Below are 24,015 nucleotides of genomic sequence, written 5' to 3'. Positions count from 1 at the left end.
TAAAAGAAGTTTCTCTTTTGCAGAATATTCTTTATCATTTGTATTCTTTTCTCCCTCCTTTCACATAGAAGAGACAATTTATGCTTTTTTTTATGTTATATGCTGATAAAATACTCCTGATTTTATTTTTTTAATATGCAGAATATAAACCGAGCCCTGCTGGGTAATGAGAGGGCAACTGCCAAGCTGCTCTTTAATCTAATGAAATCAGAGCTTGAGAAGGAAAAAGCACATAAATTGAAATGGCAAGAGAGAGTCAAGGACTGGAAGCTCATCCAAAAGAACCATGTAATTCAGAGTTTCAGGTCAGAAATTTTACAGTCATATTTTGGAGAATGAATAACACAAAGTGACTAGTGTTCAGTTGTGTTTTCTATAAACAGTACTGTTTTATCATTTTTTCATTAAACATATGATACATATCACATAGGATAGCACATATATCACATTTCCATTATACATATCATTTTTCCATCCTACAGAGAATTTATGGCAAGTGAAGAAATACAGAATCCTCCAACTGTGAAAACAGAAATGGAAAATATGATAAAGGAGCAGACTGTACTCAGTGAGCGGAGACTGGGGGTTTTGCAGCACATTGGGTATGGCAAAAGAGAAACAGAATTCTTTCTGGAGTTAATAGGGGACTTGGCTACTAAATGCACTTTGCTTTCTGTCAGTCTGTGATTGTAGAGTTCAGAAGTAGGCAGGTCCTAAACTTCTTTTTGGTAAAGCTCTTTTTAATGGAAAAAATGCATTCCTGGTTTTCAGTGCACCAGCTACACTAAATAGGGGATGATGGAGAGCTAGAAATGCAGGAGTGCAAAAGTAAATCTTAACTAATATTTGAAACATGGTATAAATGAGCAGACAAGGATGGGTAGAGAACTACAAGTTGGTGCTTTAGTCAAGGCATTGTTTCTGCACAGGATTTCATTTGTGTAATAAATTACGGAAGAATCTGGATAGAAATCTAACTGTCTATGTTTGAATATCCATCCTGACAACAAGCATTTTTGGATGCAAGGCATTACAACATTTACAGCTTTTCTTTTAGGATGAATGTAGGAACAAGTTAGTCCCTTGTCAGTCAGTTGTTCAGTGGCCTTGAACAACAGCAGTCTCCTTGGTTTATTTTCATTGCTGAGATGGCAGTAAATAAAATAAAGTGCATGGAAACTCTGATTCATAATTTTATCTTTTAACAACTGACTGGTTTATATGTTAAGATACTTGACTCTTGTTTCCTCTTTTGATAGCACCTTGTTACCTCCAACAGACATGAAATCTGAGATAAATGAATGGTACAGAACTGTGGAGAATTTAAACCAAAGTTTAGGTAAGTTGGGAAATCATAAAAACAATCTGGAATTCAGGCAATTCTTTCTTTTTTTTCCAGGCAGCAACGAAGCAGGCAGTTGCTTTGAAAGTGCATGTTTGCTCTTTTCTTTGTTCCATGTGTTTTCACATACCTTCTCAGTTGCTTTGAGCTGGCAGTAGGACCCAAAGAAGTTTTCTGGGGTATCACCTCCCTTTGGCCAGCACAGGCACTTGTGCATGGTGAGATCTAGCAGGAACTGTCTTGGTTAGAATTAATCTGGGGGAGACAGAAGGTTAATTTTGACATGGAGCAGTTCTTAGTCGTACAAAAATACTCCTTTTTACCTTTTGGAGAAGGAGAGGAAAAGTGTTGGAGATGTTGTCTTTCTTGGAGTCCTATAAAGTGCCTTCCCTCTGTGTGTCTGCCTTCTTTTGCTCCAGAGCACATCCTGTCATGGTATTTGTAGCCTGTATAGTAGCAAAGAAGTTGGTAGCAATTGTAAATAACTTGCTGCTTTTAAGCATAATGATAAACAGATTTGTATTAAAAAATCTTCTGTAATTGATTGTTTGTGTCGCACAAGTGTGCAGACCCGCTGGGATCTGTTCCTGTGCTGAGATTCAGCACAGGGCTTCTGTCATATTTCCATTTCACACTGCACTGGGAAATACAGGAATCCTGACTGTGGTCTGCTCCATGTTCTTCAGACACCCACAATGCAGAGTGCGTGAAGAAAATGCGCAGCAAGTATGAGCTGGTCCTGGGCAAATGTCAGGAAAAAGTGCAGGTCTGCAAGGTGAGCGTCACAGCTTTGGGACTTGTTGGAAGGATTGTTGATGGTACAGTGTCAGTACAGTAAAAAATGTTTGAGGATCCACCAGACATTGAGATAACAAGTGAAATTACTTTTTAACCTCTGTCTCATTCCATTAGAGAAGTTGCTGTGGTATTTGTACTCGAAATGTGTAAAAGCCGTAATAAATGGCAGTAATGAAGGAAGTATTGTCCTACATTTGTGTGGAGGATGCAAGGACACTCAGCCTTTGTGCTAAGTGTCTTATTTTGGGAAAGAAATTCCACCTCTCTGACTCCATTTCTTTCCTTGCCTCCAATAGAATTGTACTGTTTCCAGAATGTGAGATCTGGGGGGTTGAATCTTTCTCTGTCCCTCACAAGAAGAAACACCAGCAGTTGTTAACCCATACTCGCTAAAAGCCACACAGTATTTGTTATATGCATGTCAATAACTTGGCATTTTTTTGTTTAGATGAGCCTGTTGGATTTGAATGTTTACACGTTAAAAGATGTTGAAATTGTCCACTCTGACATGCTTCACATGACTGAGAAACTAGAACGTAGGTTCGAAGAAGAACTGGAGCATATGGATGTACGTTTATCACGTATATTTTTACTACTCCCTGGTATTAGTCTGTTCTTCCTGCCCTCCCACCTGCAGTGCCATCTGCATCTGAGGCTCTTGATGTCACACTAGAATGAGATCCACAGTGTGAGTGAACACCACAAAGAAAAGAAGCTTGGTGTGATTCAAGGAGGAGAGTTCGTAATGATTTGGTTTACATTTGTAACATAAATATATTTATATCATAATTTATATTTGTAATATAAATATATACGTCAGGGATGAATTTTGTATAGCCCAACCTGCCTAGAGGCAGAGGAATAGGTTTAAATGATCTCCCAAATTTCTTTCAGTCTCATCTTTTATTATTCTGTACAAGAAAATGACTGGGCAGTCGTTCCTAAAATGATAGATGGCAGAACTTGGTGATTCTGTGCTTTACAGTATCAGAAGAATAAACAGAAGTTCTGATACTCTCAGCTTGTAGAATAAAAATCCACATTTTTATCCAGTTTACTTGGATGGCTTTTTCCTCTCACTGTGTTGAATACTGACAGTGTTCATCCAGGCAGCCTTTTGTCACGTTACATATCCTCTTATTCCTTCATTTCACCTTCCAGCAGCTTAAAAATAACTTAGTCACTTAAATGTTTTTCTTTAGAGAGACTTTAAGGAGATGGCTAAACAGGATGAGCAGCACTGTCAAGGCTTGTACAGCTATTTTCAGGAGGCCATGGCCCTCTGGGATGTCCATAAACTCCGACTGTCCCAGCAGGAAAGTGAACTTCAGAAGAAAGTAGATGAATGCAGATGGGAACAGGATAGCATTATACAGGTATAGACATAAATCAAGGATGTGGTATGATGTAAAGAAAGGACTTCTTAATGCAAAGAGCTCTCTGGAGTTCAAAATAAAATGAAAAACTTAATCTTTGACTTTTATGCTGGAATTTCTACGTGTCAGTTCCATTCTGTCGGGTACATCTTTGCTAACTGCTTGATTCCCACTGAGTGGGCAGTCATATCATATTCTTGATATGGCAGCAGTGGTAAAGATTATATTTTCATTATAAAGAGACTGCAAGTTGCTATTATAAAATCTTGTGCAGGTACAAAGTCTGACTGGATGTCAACTTCTCACAGTTATAAGAAGCAACTTAGGGTGACAGTGTCAGAAATGTTAATTATGTAGGAAAGGTCTTCATAGGCAATGAGTTTTACTAAGGTAGCTTCCCTTCTTTTTGTAAAATATACATACATAATCAAATTACTTGAATCCTAAATAGTTATGGAGATTTTAGTATATACTAAATGATTTTTACTTGTGTTTTCTGTGTGGCCTTAGATGATGAAAGTTGATCTGGATATAATTTTGGAAAAAATGAAAATGGCAAGCTGTGAAGAAGAGCTGAAGAATTATATGGAGAAGGCCCTTTCTTCTTTAGATCATATTAGAACTAGGTATGAATTTTTTTAGTGTAAACTTAAAAAATAAAGCATACTTTAATGTTGGTTGTACTGCTTAGATCTTGTTTATGCTGTAGTGCAAAGATGTGGAAAAACACTGCTTGCTACTTCAGGTGAGACTGTAAAATGAAATAATGTACATACTGAACAAGGTTAAGGCAAATAATACTCATAGTTTATGAGCAGGACTAAGGAAGACTGGTATCACTCAAAAACTACACCAGATCAGTATTGTTGTGCCTTATCCATGCCTTATGCAGAAGTTAAAAGTAGTAGTTCAGATTCTTGACTCACAGGAATCAGAAATTGGTCTGCACCATCACCTGTGGTCTCAGATTTGATCTCATTCAAAGTTGCAAGGACTAGAATTCACTAAGAACTTTCAGATAGCCAAAATATTTATTTTGGTAGTATTTCTGTGACCTGTCTCATGATTAGGCATTTGCAACTATAAAAGTCATTATAAAAATTGACACATACCATGCTCAGCAGCAGGTGTGAAGATTAAACAGGCTGAGAGGAAGCAGCTCTATTCTCACACCCAGGAGGTCGAGGCACGTTAGAAGAGTGATGTGGACCTTCACACACCTCCCAGTGGGATTGTGGTTAGAGCTGTGGGATTTGTGCTCTTAATGCTCATTAGAACAATTTAAAAAACCCCAAAGGTAATGGAACAAGTTAAAATACAATGTGAGGTTGCAGAAAGGTAATGTAACCTATTGTTATGATCTGGTTATTAAAATGATTAAAAATGCCTCTGCCGGAATTAAGGGGCAAAAGTCAAATAGTGTGGGTTTTATTTAACAGTAAATGTGAGGCAGAGAAAGAGAGATAGAAAGAAATAGGAAAAAGGAGGGGGGAGAAAGAGGGTGACAGAGAGAGATTAAAATAGAAAATGTGTCACCAGTCCATGAAACCCGGCAGCATCCCATAGGTCCTGTTCTTCTGGTCTTCTCAGTGGTGAGAGTCCCACAAAACTTAGAGTCCAGTGGATTAATATACGTTAAGGAGATGCCAATCACCTCCCTTGGGGTGGGGAAGCTTGCAGTCTCTTGTGACAGGCTCGTTTAAAGCTGAGCACCAATACAGAACAAATATGGAGGACAGTAATTTGACCTCTCATTTTTAATATGCCTTACATAAGCACAGATTTTGAATGATTTCCCATCCAAAAGGAAAGATGTGAAAGGCTTTGTTGTGAATATTTCTTAAATTTTGTACATTCATATATTTGTAATGAACTAATCTCTACTAATAAGCCAGGATGTGATTGTATTTGGTATAAACATATCAGGTGCAACATTTAGCCTAAAGGTTTTATGAGATTGGTGAGACAGTTAGATTTGGATTTAAAGGCACTGTAGTCAAATTTATTTTATTTTTATACATTCTTGAATCTCTTAAACAGTGACCTTAAATTTGACAGGAATGAGACACTCAACCAAGTTGTAATGGATGAAGTAATGGCTTACCCAGAAGCTATTTTGCAGGAGTTGATTTCTTACAGCATATCCATCAGCCAGCATTTTAATGTGAAGGAAGTCTTCAAACAGGTAAAAAGAAAATTTTATCTGGTTAAAATCTCATTACAAACTGCATTTCAGCAAATTCATTTGCCTTTTAAACAGAAAACTACAAGATAACAAACTTATATTAGTGAATTTGAGTGTCACAGGTTCTTTAGACAATAAGTGATCCATTCAAGACTATCATAACTTACTGACATAGATATATTTTGAGAAGGGATCTGGATTTCTTACAAAGAGGTAAATCTGTATTTTCAAATGGTATGGGGTTTTTTTGTTGTTGTTTTGCTTTTAGAACTTGCAAGGCGAGGTAACCTCCATGGTTCAAGATCAAAGTGATACCTCAGTGGTACAAACAGGTATTTTTGCTTGCTTTTTTTTCAATCTGTATCTCTTTGGATTGCAACCAGTAAAACTGTGCTTTAACTGTAAATGAGTAGTTGAGGAAAGAAAATGAGAGGAAAATTGTAGAATATCCTGAGTTGGAAGTGACCCACAAGGATCATCCAAGTCCAAACTCCTGGCCCTGCGCAGACACCACAACAAAACCATGTGCCTGAGAGCATTGTCCAAATGGTCCTTGAGCTCTGGCAGCCTTGGGGCTGTGACCACTGCCCTGAGGAGCCTCTTCAGTGCCCAGCCACCCTCTAGGGGAAGAACCTTTTCCTGAGATCCAGCTAAACTTCCTCTGACATAGTTCCAGCCATTCCCTCGGGTCCTGTCCCTGCTCACACAGAGCAGAGATGGGAGCTGCCCTTCCACCACCCCTCGGGAGCTGCAGACCCCAATGAGCTCTGACCTCAGTCTCCTCTTCTCCAGCTGAACAAGCCAAATTACCTCAGCCAAGGTACCTCACAAGGTACAAATTACCTCACAAGGCTTCCCTTCTAGTCCCTTCACCATCTGTGTCTCTCTCCTTTGAACGCTCCCTAATAGATTTAGATCTTTCTTACATTGTGGCATCCAAAATTGCCTCCAGGACTTGAGGTGCACCAGCAGAGAGCAGAGTGGGACAGTCGTCTCTCTCAGCCAATGCCAGAAGAGGTAGACAGTTGTCAACGATCAGATGGAGAAACAAACCCAGCTGAGCATGAGGAGATCTTGGCACAGGAAACTGAAGAAACAGAGGAAGATGGAGAGAGCATTCCTCATGAAAGTGAAGACACTGAACATGCAGAACAAGGGGTAAGTGTTACAGAGATTAAGTGAACAAGAGAATAAATTTGAAGGTGAAGGCAGTCTTGCCCAAAATAAGGAGGAATAGGAAGTCTTTTTGCTAAGGATGAATAGAAAGTCTTTGTTTGCTTAGTCTGTCAAAGCCCATAGGGGTTTAGATCCTTTTTATGGACAAATAGAGTGTATAAAACCTTTTACAAGCACTGCTTTTACCTTTGTAAAAACTCTTTGCATAGTTTTTTTTTTTAATCTATCTTTCTTTCATCACAGTGTTCTTAAGCCATGGTGAATGCTTTAAGCTGTATTTGTACCTAAGTATTGTTTTTTCAGGTCTTTAATTATTAACATATCAAAACCCATCTAAAACATAGGTGACTTTGCCTATTGAGCCTTCCCAGCATATATAAATATATAAATATTGCTGACACTGTATTAGTGTTGTCCAAATTGAGAATGCTATTCTAAATATCCTTAGGATTCTTACATTAGCTTGTGCTGTGTTGATTCCATGCTGATACCTTTAAAGGTAGCAGATGATGATTTCCAACTGTTCACTAGGCAGTGTTCAATAGCAGCAAGGCAGAAAGTGCTGAAAAGGCCATGGAAATATTTTCCACTGCTAGTGGAAACATTTACACTGTCCTTGGAGTTGAAGAGGCTGACATCACGGAGAATTATTTTACAAAATATGAAAAGGAAGAATCACTTCCTATGTACCTGAAATATGTGCTTCTCAAAGAAACCGTGTTTGTCAAGCTGAAGAAAAAGTGAGTAGAAAACAGCTTCTTTACGTAATAGACAAATTTCAGCTCTTTAGAAGAAACATTATACTGAAGAGGCAAAAATTAGCCAATTATTAGTATATAATTAGATATTCTAATTATAAAATTATAATTGTATCATTATTATGTCATTCCTCTTTTTTAAATTGATACAAATATAAGAAAATGTTTATATTGCTTTGTAGCCATCCTTTCAGAGTACCGCAAATGCGTTTACCTTTACAGAACATTCATATTTTATGGAAATTTATTAAGTGAGAAAACAGATCACAGAAAGACAAGTAAAATTCCCAAATTCCCTGCAGAGCCATGAAGGTAAAATGCCTGGTACTCAGTAGTAGGCAGCTAGCTCAAAAACTTGACCAGTATTGTACAAATGGTACTGAAAGCATATCTTCCTGTAGTCAGAAGTGATATTCTTAGAATTCATGTATTTAGTAAATTCTTATTTATTATTTACTGTTCCTCGCTGTAGTATTTCTTTTTCAATCGTAGGATTCGCCTCTGCTTTTTTGAACACTTGGAGAAATGGTTTGCAGAATCCTTGTCCAAATCCCATGTCTTCATGGCTGCCAAGAAAGAGGAGCTGAATTCAATACTTCTGCTGCATCTTCAGTTGCATCAACAAAAGCAGGAGGAGATACAGACAAATATCTACAATGTTAGAGCTGGTACTGATTTTTTTTTTACTGTGAGCATCATATGACTTTTTTTAGAGATGATCACAAGTGGGCCAAAACTATTTCAGCATTGTAAAGGACAACTGAGCAAGGAAGCAGTTGAGTGTGTACAAATTCCCAGTATAATATGTTACTCATCTATTTTCAGAATGACATTTCTACACCTCTTCCTGGTTTGTGCTATGTTATGTTTGGAAAAATAGACAGTGGTGCCTTGATCAACAACTGCATTGTATGAGACGTAGAACATTGTATTGTCAACGTTTGTGAATTCTCATTCACCTTGAAATTATTTAACAAGAGTTTTTATTGTACAAAAAATAATTTTACAGGTGTTGCAGAGAAAGAATTAGCCAAGTTGAGAGAGCTGAAATGGCAGGACCAGGCTTCTGAAAACACGAGAGGAAGGATTTAGCTCTGTGAAGTATCACTGAGCAACTACAGAGCAGCCACTAATCAAAAACTTTTTCACATGAGAATTGTCTGGTTTTTATGGTGAGAAAAAAGTACTTTAGACAGGTTTGTTGGTCTTTAACATATAAAGTAAAAAACTCTCTCTTGGGAGAACAGGCAAACAATTTTTCAATTTCCCTTTCTCTGCCAAGAGGTGCTTTTTCTGGCTGCTTTATTGAGGCAATTGGCCGGCTCTTGATTTATCCAGCTATCATTCCAGAAGGGAGACCAAAACTGATGTTTTTTTTCCCCTCACAAAACCAGGGAGAAGTGTATTTTCCATTAAAAAAAAAAAAACCAAAACTTTACTTTTGTTACAAGATTGAGAACAGAGATATAATGAAGATGTCAGCAATGACCAAAAATAAAGGAAAAAGAATGTTTAGAGCAAATGAGACATTTGTGTTTTAAATGGATTAGGAGCTGCTAAGGATATATGTTTAACACAGAAGGAAAGCCAAAGAAACCAAATGGAATGTGGTTTATTTGTATGGTTTAGTTACTGTGAGGTCTGGTTCTGTTTATTTTGCTGCTGCTGTTGGTCGTAGGCTGACTGGGCATTGTGGTAGTCCACAGCAAACAGGGAATAATATCCATACTGGAAAACTTCTTTTCTTCTCAGGGGAACTGTCACTTCACAGAGAGCGTCTCGAGTGTTACTGTGAGGGGCTGGAAGAAAGCCTGAAAAAGGAGAAAGCTGAATTTCATAAATTTTTGGATCAGCTAAATAACCTCAACAAAAACTTCGGCTCCCGAATCCGTAACTTGGAGTATGACTTGCAGCATGCTCCTATGACTGAGCAGTAAGTGTGCCACAGGTGTTTCTGGCTGGAAGTCTCCATTGTTAAATACTCCTGATTGCTGTCTGAGATGTTTCTGGTTTGCATTCTGAACCTGTTTTATACATCATTATTCTTCAGTGAAGAGTACTTTATAAAACTGGAAAAGATGTAAAGAATTTCAATCTCTCTCCCTGAAAAAATTAAAATCAGGGCTGAACATATGGAATTTTTCATCTCTTTTCAAAGTGCTGGCAGTCTTTAAGTAGAAAAGATGTTTCATCTGTTTAGATTTTATCCACTTTACTGAACCTGCACAGTCATAGTAATTGACTAATTGATTTTGAAGAAAACCTCTCAATAGCATCAGCTGTTGCTGATACCTTCCATGTGTTCAGTCAGACCATCCCAGCTCAGGGGGTTGCTTTCAGACTTCACTTAATCACTTTTGAATTCTGACGTTTCTTCATGTCTTTACAGCCAGCAGTCGCCAGATCATCATGTGTGTTCCTCTTCTGACATGTTTTCCCTGTCTTTTATTATTTCTTATTAGGTCAGCTTCCTCCAGGAACAATCTGCAATCAGAGCTCCACAATCATCTGGAATCAGTTGGGGTTACTGTGAGGAGTTACCAGCACCATTTGGAGGAAGCTTTAGGAAAACTAAAGCGTTCAAATGTGGATTTTCTCAAAACTTGCAGGTATAGAGATTTCATGGAAGTTTTGTTTATAAATAGTGACCTATTTCTGGGCATCAGCATTTGTTGCATAGGCAGAACAGTAAAATTAAAGTTTATTTCGTTATTCATCTGGTTTGCTATTTAAAAAAAAATTCCATTAAGCCACAATTATTATGCTGTTTTCATCACATTTGTGTTGATATCCACATTTTAGGGCTGCTTAGCTAAAATAGTCTTGGAGGAAAAGAAGAGTCACAGCTTCTACTTTTGCTTTCAGATTATTTTCGGAGGGAGGTGACTTCTCTTCTGAAGAAGTAAAGTTTTTCAGCAGCTGTCTTCAGAAAGAAAGTAAGCAAATTGACTCTCTGGAAAGCTTAATCAAAACAGATGTGGAGAAAATGGAATCAAGCTGCTTGGAGCAGGTATGCAGAGTTTTATTCTTTCAAGTTATGTTTTCTATTGATAATGTGATTTGCAGTCAGCCTGCTTTCCAATTATAACTGTAAGACTGTTCTCTTTGGCAATTATGTGATGGAAAAAAAGAAATAAAAACGGCGAGTTCTATTATTTAAGTTTTAAAAAGTAAAAAATTACCTAGTCCTGTCTCTTGTTTCTGGCTTTCTTAAAGGCTACTGAACTTATCAAGCAGTCTGAAAAAAAATTTGCTGATGTCTCTGTGAGTCGAGCCTTTATGGAGAAGGTCCAGAAATCTTTGAGATGTCTACAACAGCAAATCAAATCAGAGGTACAAAGGGAAACATCAGAACTTTGCTTAAATTCCATATAATAATTATTTTTTTTTTTATCCTGTTGAAGATATTTTGGCTGAATTCAGAGTGGACAAACATTATGTGACTTGCTGTGTTAATTCAAAACCTGTTTTCTGTCACTGTCAGCTTAAAACTTAGTTTTTACTGCTGCAGCTGTGCTGGAACACTGTGGGCCTGCAGCACATTGAGTATGTACATCTGAATTGACCAGCATTTTTGTGTGGTACAGTGAAGGACATGAAGTGTTGCTTTTATGAATTACTGTTTTCAGCATCTCCTCTGAGTACCAGGGATTTTTTTAACCTGTTTTTTATCAATGGTTCTAGTGGTTTGAAAGTGGAGGCTCTGAAAATCCCCTGAATGGGGATTTTACTTCCCCACTATCTGCTTCTGCTTTAGGTAGCAAATTCCAATTTGCAGTCAGTGACATTAAAGTCTTACCTGGAGAAGCTCCAGCAGAAGAGAGATGCTTGTGCTCATCCTACTGCAGATAAAGAAGTAAGTTCTAAACAGCACAAAATGGTATTTAATTTGAATTGTTAATAATTGTTATTAGACTCACTGTGCATGATTGCATAAACTAATATTTTTAAGGTAGACTGGTGTTTCTTCACATTTAGGGGGTGGGCAGAAACACAGAATTTTTGCTCAGGAAGGTCCCACACCTCTTTTCCTCTTTACCAGACCAAAACCTCAACCTCTGTGCTATCTCATTGCTTCCATGTATGTGTAGATAAGCTGGTGACAGAATAGAGGCCACTGATGTTGTTTGCAAGAGTCAGCATGTTTGAAAAGGCCAAAATATCTAGTTTAATAAATACCATCTGTATTCCCATATCTTTAAGGCTTCAGCTTCTGAAGAGTTGTATGATTTTGCTAAAGAGGTGTTGAAAGAGCTGAAAAAGAGAAGCCAGTATCTTGACTGCTTCTTAGAAAAAGCAATGATCCCACATGCCAGTGTAAGTATCTACATTCTCTATATTTTATTTAATGTTGAGAGAATTTCCCTGAGTAGATGCTTTAAAAGTTTTTCAGGATCTGTGCTTTGAATTTTCAAATGAAGAAAGAATCTGCATTATGCCAAGCTGCCCAAGACACTGTAACATTAGGACATTTTATTAAGAGGTTGAGTGAATCAGCAGTCAGCACCAAGTTTACAAAATGCAATGAGTTGCTCAGTTGAGTTTGTTTTCAAGGCACTATTCATAGATAGATATTTCATGGATTTCTTTAAATAATTTAAAAAAATCAAATGTGTCCGAAAGAGATTTTGTTTTTATCAAATGGGTTGTGTTTCCTTTTTTCCTTTTCTGGAAAGTGTGTCTTTATTTTGTCATCTCAGTGGATCATTGTTTTGAGAGTATACCTTTAAATACTGTTGATGATTATTTTGAGAACCTACTCTTTGAAGTGTTTCAGAGTTGTATAACTGTAACAACATTGCTACTAGAATGACAAAAAATTTGATTTCAGCCTGTGAAGCAAAATAGTGTCTGTCTGTTTGGAAGATTTGCTTTAGTAGCCAGTTACTATGTGGAATGCTTTCACTAACTGCCTGCTACAGTCAAGAGGGCTTCATTTTTCTTCCCATTTCAGGAGGACATTCCCACTCTTGCCATAGATGGGATGTCACAAGATTCCATTGCTCCTGCTGTTCAAAGAGAGAGCCTTAGAGATGAGAGCAAAAGGATGGTAATGGGGCTGGATCCTGAAAAATTCCCCGTGTTAAATCCCAGCAGAATGGATACGTCAGCACTTGATGATTTGGCAATAAGTGTTATCCAGAATTTAGCTGGGTAAGTACTTGTTTGCCTAAAGGTATTTTTCTGTCCTTAATTTATATTTTCTTAGCTCCATATGCCACTTCTCTCCGTGAGGCTCATGATATGCTACAAGGGGCTTCACAACAGTATTTTTTAAATTTATATTCCAGAAGCATATAAAGGTTTTCCTGAATTTATATTTTGTAGAATACCTTGTATATCCAGAACTTGAATAGACTGTTTGTAGATAATACTACTTCATACTTTCTGATCAGTCTAACTTTAAAAATCAGTCTGGCTGAGACTGATTTCTTTTTAAAAGCAAGATTTCTAACAGCAAAAAATACCCCCTTTTGAGTAATAAGTGACATCTATTTTATAGCACAATGATAAAGTTTAGATGTAGTGATTTAATTTTTGTCTTAAAGGTGATCACCTTAAAAGGTGATTACATGCTACATAGTCGACTGAAAAGTGCAATGAAGAATATGAAAAGTGTTTGATTTGCAAATTGTATTTTAATGCATTTTTGCTTGTAGAAATTCCAAAATTTCAGATAAAGAGTTAGTTAGTCCCATTAAAGTACTTCAATATACACTGTCAGTTGTAAAAGTAACCCTATCTGTTAAATATGATCTCAGAAATTTAACCACACTTAGCTCATGGTAGGGATGGAGAACTTGCCCAGGTCTCTATATAATGTAGTATGTAGTATAGAACATAAAGTAACAGGATATTCAACAGCCACTTATCTCTCTTTTTTGTTTTAGATTTGTCCCGTCCAAACAATCTCCAGATTTAAATCAAGAGAGAAAAGATCGCTCACGTTCATTAGGACCAGGTGTGCCTATATTTCTTTTAATGCATTCTGTTCATCTAAACTGTAGTTCCTCTCATTTTACTGCACAAGTCTAGCATGTTCCAGACCAGTGGCTTCCCTGCTAGTTCTGAGAGTTGGTGCATCCCAGTTTTTTTCTTGGATATCATTACCTTGCAATAGTAAGATGATTTTTGGCTCTTCAACCAATGAAAGCTGCAGAATGAGGTAGTGTTACAAAGGATATCTCTGTGATAGCAAAAGGGAAAAAGAATAGGGAAAAGAATTGGAACAGAGGTCATGAAAATATGTAGGGAATCAGGGATACTTCTCAAATTGTGTTATCATCCACTCAAATGTGAGCACAGAGGTAATCCCAGCTGCTACCTGTGTAGTGTTCTGATTTCCCCATCTCTCTTCTGGAGAGCTTGACTTCTCCAGCCATTTTTAAAGGTATTCTCTATCTCTTCCACATTTCCAAGTCCCTATCACAGCCAAGACTATGAATGTAGCCCATTCATTCTCCTTATTCACGTTGTTCACATTCTCCTGCCTTCATGTTGTTTTATATCTCCTCCCATCTGTCCATTTTCTTTGGCATCCCCAGAACATAACCTTTATTGCTGTTGCCACTTCTGGGTTGCCTCACTTATGATTGTTCCTGTAGTTGTGCCCTACATATTGTAAGGAAAACAAGAACACAAAATTCATATCCATATAAAAAATACTTCAATTGGCATTTATACAATGTTCTTCATCTTTCCTCATTAACTAAAAACCATTCTTCCTCCAGTAAAGAAGAAGGTATCCAATGCACGTGCAGCTCAGACCACCAAGAAATCATCTTTGGATGAAACGAAGCCAAAAAAAAGGTGAGACCCCTGAAAGGAGGAATTCCACTTGAAATATTCCTATGCAGAAATTCTAAGTAAACTTTGTGCCCTGCCTGTTCATTGAAAGATTCTTAATGCTTTTTTGTATGAGCCTTTTTTTCCATCTCTGTTTATGTCCACATGATCAGCTTTGTTTTGTTTGGGGTTTTTTTTTCCAGATTGTGGCTGGGAAAACGTTTTTCTTTTTCTCCTTCATCTGCTGCTGTTTTGGATTCTGAAGTTGTTGAAATACAGACTAACCCTTAAATCAGTGTGGCTTAATTTTCAAGTGTGGCATCTAAATAGTTTGTGTTCAGCTTAGTCCATAGATCAGTGAAATGAGCTACTGTAACAGTGAAAACAACAGGAAAGTTTTGAACAGATGAGAGTTTAGAAAAGAATCCTGAGAATCTTTTTCCATCAAAAAATTATTTTCATATTGTTGTGATTTAGGAATGGTATTCCCCTATTTAGTGTTCCCACTGAAAAAGTCCAAGCACTCACTTCCCTTTCCTCCTCCCCTCCTGGTGGACTGGCAAGGACAATGAGGTGAGAAAACAAACAGTAACAGCAACAATGTGAATACCAAAGTGTACAAGAGAGGCAAAGGATTCACATGTGATGCTCACCACAAGGAAAGCCCCGACAATGCCCCTTTCCCTGGCCCTGGCAATCACAGGAGGTGGTACAGAATAACCTCCAGGTCCTGGCCAAAAATTAACCCTGTCCAGGACACACATAATACTAGTTTTAGAGTTACATTTTTCTGATTTTTTTTCTTCAGTCCATCATATACTCCCATCATCAGCCAGAGAAGGAAAACACTTGTGGATAGCATCAAATGAATGTTTTTCTTTCCTAGCGAAAAGAAAAGCACCAAATCTGTTCCCAAGGACAGGACATACCAGATATTTGAAAAGAAGCCTCCAAAGTCTGAGTAAGTCATGTGTATTTGCAGAAGAAGAAGTTAATCTGAAAAAACCCTTAATCTGTCTAATCTATGTATCTATCTATCATTGTGACCTATAGAGTTCACTATTGAATTTTGAGGTATTTAACCTTGATATTTATTGGTCAAAGTGCTTAAAGAACAGTTCCTTTTTGTAACATACTGACAATGAAAATAAAAGATCATCTGTTTTATTCAGTTTAATGTCTGAAATGGGAGGTCTCATTGGAGCCCATTTTGCACATTTACAAGAAGAGGGTGGGGAATATAAAATAGCCTGTCTTTCCATTATTTTCACATCTGAGAAGACCAATACATTTTATACACTACGTTCTTGTGCTCAATATTCCATTGATAGGAATAAACATGGAGCAAACAGGTCCCATTCCCCTTCTCTAAGAAAATTATCCTATCTGTGCAGCTGTACTCTACAGAACTGAGATATTTCGTATGTGCCATGCAAAACTATTCAAATTAATGCCTAAGATGTTTAAGCACTTGGGAATTTTATTTCCCATTGTGTTTCAAAATAATTCCAGTAAAAAGCTAGACCCACCTTCAAATATTTCTGGTTTATCCAGAGTGCATGGTCAGTTCTTAAGGTAAGTTTTAGGCACAGGAAGTTGGCTAGGATTGCTTTTTGATGTGGCAGTGCTCTCTAGTGATCACTTACAATAGCTGCAAGTCCTGGCTGCTTCTGAAAAGAACCAAAGCTAATGCAGGGGAAGGATCTTAGGCATTCTGAATATTTGTTTGGGTATGCTCTGAAAAATGTATTAAAATTAACCTGAACAGAATATTTGAAGAGCAGTGAATATTGCCAATGTGATAATTTTACCGTGTGATAGTATTTAATTTTTTTTTTTTTAAATTTTGTTGGTTTTCAGTACTTTTAAGGGGATCATTATGAATATTCTCTGGACGGGTAGCAACACCTTGCTTGACCTTGGTGAGGTAAGAAAACCTTGTGTTCTTCAGTCACTTTTGCTTTCATAGGTCCACTCCTGTGTCAGAGAAATAATTTGGTTCTTTTCAGTATTTGTCAGACCATCCAATAATTTTCCTTCCTTCTCCTGCTGTTATATACATAGATGTGACACATTTGAATGTGTTATCAACAATTTATCTGGTTTTTTGTTCCCTTCTGCAGGATTTTTATGGAGAAAAGACAGCTCAGATGGGAATACCTAAATATCTGCCAGAGACTTTTGAACGCTGGGCAGAAAAGCTCAGACAGAAACTACTGTCATACAAAAGACAGGCAGATGATTACTACAATTTCTGTCTTAGAGGTAAATTCACTCCTTTAAGACTTTTAATTTCTTGTGTGTGTAATTTTTCAATATGTAAGCTGAAAATTGCAGTGACCAAGAATTAATGTCGTTGTCTTAATCCATCAGACTCAGTGGAAAAACTCCAGTTGATTTTACTGGGACTTGAGCCAATATTCTTTTCTGAGTACTCTCAGCTACAAAAATCGTAGCAGAAGGGGACTTGACTAAGTTGAAAGACCTGTACAGGTCACATCTTTAAGCAAGTGTACGTTTCTCAAAGCATTGGACCTAGGAAAAGAAATGGCAGAGACAGAATCTCTGAGAGAGAAAATTCCAGGCTGTTTGACCCTTGCAGTGTGTGTTCATCTGGACTGAGTGGGGGTTTTTTTCCTTGCAATTAATACTTCTGTGTCACGTACACGCCCTGTTTTTTCCCAAAAGAATTTCGGGATCAGCTGAAGTGGTTTGAGGAGGAACTCTCTTCTGTCTCCCAGTTGGCAGTGGATAGTCTTTTAAGAGAACATGAGCAGAAACTCAGCTCTTCCACTGCTCAGATTCAGCACCTCTTCAACAGACAGCTGGGAGAGTGGGAGGATATGAAGGTATCTATCATGGATATATTGGAATGCTTCCAGTGTAAGCAATGCTAAATGCATCTGATAAAATTTTCTTTTTCTCATTTTCGCTCTTTGCTTCATCAGCCCCTGCTGAGCTGAGGTGTGGTTTCTGTGTTCGCAGTTAGTCTGGGTAGTTTTCCTGGAAGCTTTGTATTTCCTGGAACTCAGTCCTTTTTCTCCCTTCTTCCAGCACTGGTCTGCCCTTTTCTTATCTTGTCAACTCTGCCTGTAGCCTTACACTTGGACTCTCAACTCTGCAAGGGCTGTGACCTTGTGGTAGGGCCATACGGCTCCTACTGCATGGCTGCACTCCTTTGTAGGAACTATGACATATGGGTAATGAAATACTATTATTTACTATTATTCATAAAAGAGGCACATTTTTTTCCAGTAATGTCAGAACTCAGAACAGAATCATAATGGAGATCATGCAGAAAAGGCTACAGTAACTTCAGGTTTTGTTGCTCTGAGTATTAAGTTAAATTCAGGAAAAAATTACAAATATAGAGTTATAAAAAAGTATCTTCTTTACCACTTGGTAGGAGAGATGATTATTTACTGAAAACAAACCCTGAAGTGAGACCACAGGCCCTGTCCTCCAGCAGAGAGGCAATTTAGTGCATACTGCACTGCAAGGTTTATCTCCAGACAGCCACGGAGTAGCTCTGTTTTCTTTGTCTTTCTGAATACTTTTATATAAAATGTTTTGGTTTTACTTCTTCCTTATTATGACTAAAAGTACATTATTTACTGAAGGCATTTCTTTCTCATGTATTTGCTTAAAGACTGTGCACCAGAGAAAATTACATTACTCCCTGGGACACCCAAACAACTCCCTTCAGCTGGAGGCTTTGTGCCAAGAGGAAATAAAAAGGCAAAAAGATCAAACTGAGGGTGTTCACCTCAACACAAAGATGCTGCAGGTAATTGTAAAGCCCTTGCTTACTGTGAATTTAAATGTTGCATTTGGAAAGGAGAGTGCATTTTGGGTACATTTTTCCTCCCTGTCTAAAGGAAACTTGAAAATGTTTTCAGTTTTAGGCAATCCTGGTCACATATCGTTCAACTTTTAAGTTATGTATTATCAGCATTAGCTCAATATTGACATAAATACACATGCACACATAAACATGTATAGATTTATTGTGGAACTAACTGATCTTGTGTATCATTCATAGAGCATGCTGGCTGTGAGCTTAATGGTAGATGGGAGTGTTGGCTGCAGGGGTGACATCCTGTGGTTAGTTCTCTTCTTTGCAGACAACAGATACCTGAAAGGGTTTCTTTCTTCTCTGTGCATTTCATTAGTGCAAATAATTGACACTTTTCCACACAAGATTAAGTACTGGAATAAGTAGAATGTACAGGAGAGATTCAGGAATCAAAACACTTTTCCCCCTCCACCCCAGGGGTTTATTGAAGGTTGGTTGCCCAGCACTAAAGCTCTTTATTTTCTTCTCTCAGGCCACTTACTCCAAATTCTATACTATCTGCAGAGTATATATATTTTTAATTCCAAAGTAACAGCTCCTTCTACTCTTAACTCTGCCTACAGACACAGAAACACAAATACCCTCTTTTAGAATAACACCTGGCCAAAGCACTTCCACCCAAAGTATCCGAATTCCAAAATGGTCTTTGCTTTGGGAAGAAGGATGCATTTACAGACAGCTGTTTTTCTCAGGTTTAACACAAATATATATCTGATGGGTACCTATGCACAGAACTCTACAGTTTTGTGAACTTTAAATGATCAGGCAGTGTTAAGAATACTGCAGAGAGATGCTTTGAGACCCTTTTATGTGCAACTTCGAGCTTTATGTCTGTTATCTGCACCTGCTGCAGAATGTCAAGGTTGGATACTTGTGTAGTTCTTTTGGAGCCAAATTAAAAGGAGATCAAATTATCAAAAGAATTTCTCTCACTTGTCTCCAATATCCCAACAGGACTGTGCTGCTGAGTGTGCTCAGAGCTTTTTTTCTGCACTGGCTGCCCTCACTGAAAAGCTGCTCTTGGAATTGGATGAAACCATCACCGTTGATGACATACAAGTAGCAGGTAAGTAAAGAAGAAATTGCTTGTTCAGGCCTTCTCTCCCTTTTCAAAGACTGCAGCAGACTGCCCCTAGGAAGCAGAGGCTTTTATATGCTGTAATATTTTAAATGCAAAGATTTGCGTAATGAAGCCCACAAAGCTATTTCTTGAAAGTGTAGAGCATCAAGCTGCATGTAGTTCCTCCAAAACAATCATGTCCAATAGGTCCAAAACAATCATGTTTCTGCCACTGTTTTGCTTTTGCTGAGTAGATCTATTATCTTCCAGACACTGAAAGACCTAGAGAGAAGATGTCGACTTTAAGCCATCGGAAACAAGCTGGACTTCCTCTAGAAACCTCTAAAGTTCAACAGTTAATCCAACGAGGGAGGGGGTAATGTTTGAAGATACTGAACACTGTTCTGTCTAATTTCTCTTCTCTAAATTGGTACCAGGCACTGTCCTCATAGTTTTTTTGCTGCACTTGATGAAGCTGCTGAATACTTATTGTAAGGGTCAAATACATGCAGGTACTCCAAAGATATCAGGCAGTGGAAGGATTTAGGAGACTTTATTTTCAAAAGTTGAGAACACAACATATCAGCACAAAACTGCACCGGGCCTGGGAAAAGACATGCCTCCTGTTCTTCTCAGGGCTTTTATTGTCCCTCAAACGTGTCTGTGACAACTTATCTTTTCTCATACCAGGGAGAGCTTCTCCGGAATGCAGGAAGAGAAACATTCCAAAACTGTCTCTGGGAAAGATGCCTCTTTCCAGGCAGGAAGGCTTTCTTAAGCGAAAAACCCTAATCTCCTCCTAGTAAAATCTTCTGGAAGGGTTTTCTACACTTGCACTATGCTCATTCTTAGTGATGTCATTGAACTAGTTATGGGGCAGTTTGGGTGGGTGGTGATTTTAAAGAAAGAATTACAATGGATCCAAATAAAAGTGAATTACATATTGTAGTGTAAAACAATAGAATGTCATGGCTATTACTATGCCATTTGCTAGCCACTAGTTATCAATTCAGCACTTTCAGATCTATGAATATACTGTGTATTGTCATTCAGAAGATAAGAATTCAATACTGTGCAGAGATCCTAAAGTCTTAAAAGAAAAGGTGGTTGTACTAAACAAAGAAGTTTTTAGGGTAAGCCTTTTGTGGAGATTAAAAAAAAACTAAAATTGATCTTTTGCACTTTCGTACAAGTAATGTTAATTAGTATGATACACTCTCTTTTCTAAGTTTCTCTCTCGTGTGTTTTTTGGTTGGTTGGTTTTTGGTTTTTTAAAGGACTTGGCCAGGAATACCTGAGACTACTCTTCCTGAAGCTCCAGCCTATGTTCTTTGCAGAGGAACTGCAGTGGTTTCAACAGCTCAGACTACCCTGGGCCATCTAGCAGTGATGGATGCGAGACAAGCTGCATACCAGGTGGGTCTGTGAGTGGGGCTGCTGCTGTTGGGGGTTAGGTTTTTTAAGAAGAAAACCACAGAATCGTATCTATGTGTAAGTTTTAACATACACAGTGTTTTCAGATTTTAAAGCCCTATTATCCATGTGTAGAAGTCCTCTCTTGTGTCCGCTTTTCGTGATATTGTCAGAAGCAGACAGGGTTGGTTTCTCAGGGAACCCTCTCATTCAGAGGCATGACAAAGGGGAATTGTTTCAGCAGGGAAGCACGGATGGTGTCAGAAACAGGGCACTGCATTCAGCAGCACCACAGTTCCAAAAGCAGCTTCTGCCCCAATGCTGCTCCAGTGCTGCTTTCACTCACCCTTCTTTCTAAAGCCTACAGTTTAGAGTTAGATCACAAAGGCTGATTTTTCAATAACAGGTAAAGGGCTGTAAAATACCACATACCTATCTTATATCCAGAAATATCACAGATCACTGTTTTCACCTTAAAAATGATCACTCTTTCTTCACTGAGGCTGCTAGAAGAATGAACATGCTGCAGACAGCTCTGACCCTCTGACTGGCACTGACGATCACTTGCAGAACAGCAGTGCTCGGCAGTTAGAAGGATATTCTTATGTTAAATCATTTGGAAAGAAATGATCAGTATTTATGAGTCTGATGTGGACTGGTGAACTGAATTAACTTTTAAAGAATATATGTATTTAATAGGGGAATGTAAAATACACTGTCAACAATGGCAGATGTCATCAAAAATATCAATTTGCATGAGTGTTTTATGTATCTGGTCCTGGTGCCCAAGCAGCTGGTTACAGCACAGCTTTGAAGGGAACCTTTTTGGTTGGATACAAACAGTTGGATACATGCCACAAAAATATTTCCTGCATGTGTGTTGCATTAAAAACACAGTATTTTATGTTTTGAAGCATGGACTCCTTAATACAGGGCCTTTGAGGTTTTCATAGTAGACTACAAGTTTCTGTTTAGATGAAATACCTTTTTAGCAGCTTGATAGTAGTTCAGGTCATACTTGTGAGTTAAGAAGTTTTGGCCAGAGCCTGAGTGCATCCCATGTTGCAGATGCATGCTTGGGTCTTGAGGGTAGGCAACTCTCTAATCTTAGGAGATAATGGAAGTGAGATGAAGATCTTGCATTTTAGCAAAAGTTAAATATTGCTGATAACTTATTTCCAGATGTCTTTAAAAGGAACACAGAAGGAACATGGTGAACAATTAATTATTCACATAGTTCTACTGTCAAAGGTAGAAAATAAGTGGCCTCTATGCAGTCTTCTGGCACAATGGATCAGGACCTGGATTTAGGCAAAGTAAAATTATATTTCATCACCACCAATTGTGTCCTTAATTGTTTTTTATACAGAAATACAAATGTAAGCTTGAGCAACTGTTCGCCCAGATCGAGGAAGAAAGCGCAGCTCGGCTGCTGGCAATTCAGCGTTGGCAAGATTGGTGGGAACAATCCATCCAAAAGATAAAGCAACTCTACCTCTGAGATCAGTCAATTCTTGCTGAATCTTTGTTGGTGTAAATTGACAAGTTTGTGCTAATGTCAGCAATGTTACAGAGTTAGTCCAATAGAGTTTTTTTCTTTTATCTCGCTAATCTGCTGCATTGGAAGAAGCTAATTTTTGCCTTTTTGCATTGTGTTACCACTCTTGTTTCCTCATATGTATTTTTAAGACAATTCATAAACTCATCTTTACAATTTACATAATCTCTTGATTTGGCTACAGTATCATCTGTTACTATTCACTTATGAGTATCTGTGCACACAAACCCTTTGTGCAAGGGCTCTTAATGCATATTTGTTAGCTGAGTTTGTTTTGTTGCAACTTTGCTGCCTTCAGCTGGTTTGGTCTGAAAACTCTCCAAGGCATGGAGGAAAACTATCCCTAACTATGCAGCCTTGTATCAAGGCCTCTGTGTCCGAGCAGCTCTGCATGGAGATCTCTGACTGGAGACGGCCAGCCTGAAAAAGAAATACATCTTATGCTGTCTTGGTTCAACAAGCCTTGCCTTGCCATGCCTGCCCCTCCCATGGCTTTCCTTGCCTCTTCTGCTTCTCCCATGTGTTGCTGACCCTTGCCCTCCCCTTCTTTCATTGCCGTACCTTGCCTGCCCCTGCCTTACCTTGCTTTGCCCCTGCCTTGCCTCTCCCTTGCCCTTCCTTTCCTTGCATTGCCTTCTTTGCCCTTCCTTTGCCCCTCTCTTTGCCTTGCTTTGCTATGCCTCCCTTGCCTTGTCTTGCTTTGCCTACCTTTGCCTTGCCTTGCCTACCCCTCTTATGCCTTTCCTTGCCTCTCCTACTTCTCCTTTGTGTTGTATACTGTTACCTGCCCCTTCCTTTCATTGCCATGCCTTGCCTGCCCCTCCCTAGCTCGCCTTGCCCCTCTCCATTCTTTTATTGCCCCTCCCTTACCTTGCCTTGGCCCCCTCTTGCCTCGCCCCTCCCTTTTCTTGCCTTCCCTTGCCCCCCTCCCTCCTCTTGCCTTGCCCTTGCTTGCCCTCGCCTCAACTGTCCCTCCCTTACTGTGCTGTGCTTTACCTGCTGCTGCCTTGCTTTGCCTTGCATACAAGTCCCTTCCCTTGCCTACTCTCATAGGTTTACTTGTTCTAAAAAACCAGGCACGGAATTTTTCTTTCCCCTGCATCACTGTAAGGGGAGGGATGTTTAATGGGAGAGGGTATTTTTGCCTTGGGTGATTGACCCGAACTAACCTGGTCCTAAGAGGTGGCCACAAGCCCTGTGCCAGCCAGGAAGCAGCATCTGTGGTCTGCCTGTGTGTTGCTGTCAGGATTCCTGAGGGCTGGGAGATGCCTCGGGAGCCAGATCCTGTAGAGCTCCATCAAGGCTTCGCCACTACCAAGACGGTTTGTGGGGCTGCAGAAGAACCTGAAGGAAAAGGACTGCTCTGTCTTAAAGCCCTGCACTGTAATATCCAGTCCGACTATAAAAATTCTATATGGACAAAGATTCCTCCCAGGGAAAAGGTGCAAGCACAGGAAGCCCTGGCTGCCCACGGAGTGCCCAGGCTGTGCCACACACTGCACCTGAAAGCCAAACCTCACAGGCTTTCTGTCCTGGGGCACAGGGCTGCTGTCCCAATGTTTCTTGCAAATCCCACCTTCCTGCCTTTGCCAAGTTAGGCAATATCAGCCTTTCCTTGGCTATGAGAAGTTTCCTTTATTTTTAAAAAAGCAGAATAATTCCAAGTCCCGTCTGCTAAGCATAAGCAGGGTGACAGAAGGCAGTGGG

General features: G+C 38.8%; 1 protein-coding gene across 13 annotated transcripts in view; it reads left to right on the top strand.

Moving 5' to 3' along the window:
* Positions 1-24,015, top strand: part of CCDC180 (coiled-coil domain containing 180) — a 30,401-nt gene that overhangs the window by 5,610 nt on the left and 776 nt on the right. For 7 of the 13 annotated variants that reach the window (XM_064657235.1, XM_064657226.1, XM_064657225.1 and 4 more), the window contains 30 exons: positions 142-305; positions 483-602; positions 1,260-1,339; positions 2,029-2,117; positions 2,589-2,708; positions 3,343-3,516; positions 4,027-4,142; positions 5,557-5,701; positions 5,970-6,033; positions 6,654-6,859; positions 7,409-7,617; positions 8,128-8,303; positions 9,388-9,568; positions 10,098-10,244; positions 10,501-10,645; positions 10,852-10,968; positions 11,393-11,491; positions 11,839-11,952; positions 12,590-12,789; positions 13,527-13,597; positions 14,367-14,445; positions 15,308-15,382; positions 16,282-16,348; positions 16,545-16,686; positions 17,110-17,270; positions 18,071-18,208; positions 19,232-19,343; positions 19,608-19,713; positions 20,615-20,753; positions 22,120-22,473. In XM_064657235.1, the coding sequence (XP_064513305.1) occupies positions 142-305; positions 483-602; positions 1,260-1,339; positions 2,029-2,117; positions 2,589-2,708; positions 3,343-3,516; positions 4,027-4,142; positions 5,557-5,701; positions 5,970-6,033; positions 6,654-6,859; positions 7,409-7,617; positions 8,128-8,303; positions 9,388-9,568; positions 10,098-10,244; positions 10,501-10,645; positions 10,852-10,968; positions 11,393-11,491; positions 11,839-11,952; positions 12,590-12,789; positions 13,527-13,597; positions 14,367-14,445; positions 15,308-15,382; positions 16,282-16,348; positions 16,545-16,686; positions 17,110-17,270; positions 18,071-18,208; positions 19,232-19,343; positions 19,608-19,713; positions 20,615-20,753; positions 22,120-22,251 (3,888 nt within the window). In that variant the 3' untranslated portion in view covers positions 22,252-22,473. Of the gene's footprint in view, positions 1-141; positions 306-482; positions 603-1,259; positions 1,340-2,028; positions 2,118-2,588; positions 2,709-3,342; positions 3,517-4,026; positions 4,143-5,556; positions 5,702-5,969; positions 6,034-6,653; positions 6,860-7,408; positions 7,618-8,127; positions 8,304-9,387; positions 9,569-10,097; positions 10,245-10,500; positions 10,646-10,851; positions 10,969-11,392; positions 11,492-11,838; positions 11,953-12,589; positions 12,790-13,526; positions 13,598-14,366; positions 14,446-15,307; positions 15,383-16,281; positions 16,349-16,544; positions 16,687-17,109; positions 17,271-18,070; positions 18,209-19,231; positions 19,344-19,607; positions 19,714-20,614; positions 20,754-22,119; positions 22,474-24,015 lie in introns of those variants that run through there. The other 6 variants (XM_064657228.1, XM_064657229.1, XM_064657227.1 and 3 more) reach the window with 5 other exon arrangements.

This window comes from Pseudopipra pipra, chromosome 6 (genome assembly GCF_036250125.1).
Source record: "Pseudopipra pipra isolate bDixPip1 chromosome 6, bDixPip1.hap1, whole genome shotgun sequence".
Lineage (NCBI taxonomy): Eukaryota > Metazoa > Chordata > Aves > Passeriformes > Pipridae > Pseudopipra > Pseudopipra pipra.
Note: the sequence above shows the minus strand (reverse complement) of the source record. Positions and strands in the feature narration are given on the sequence as shown.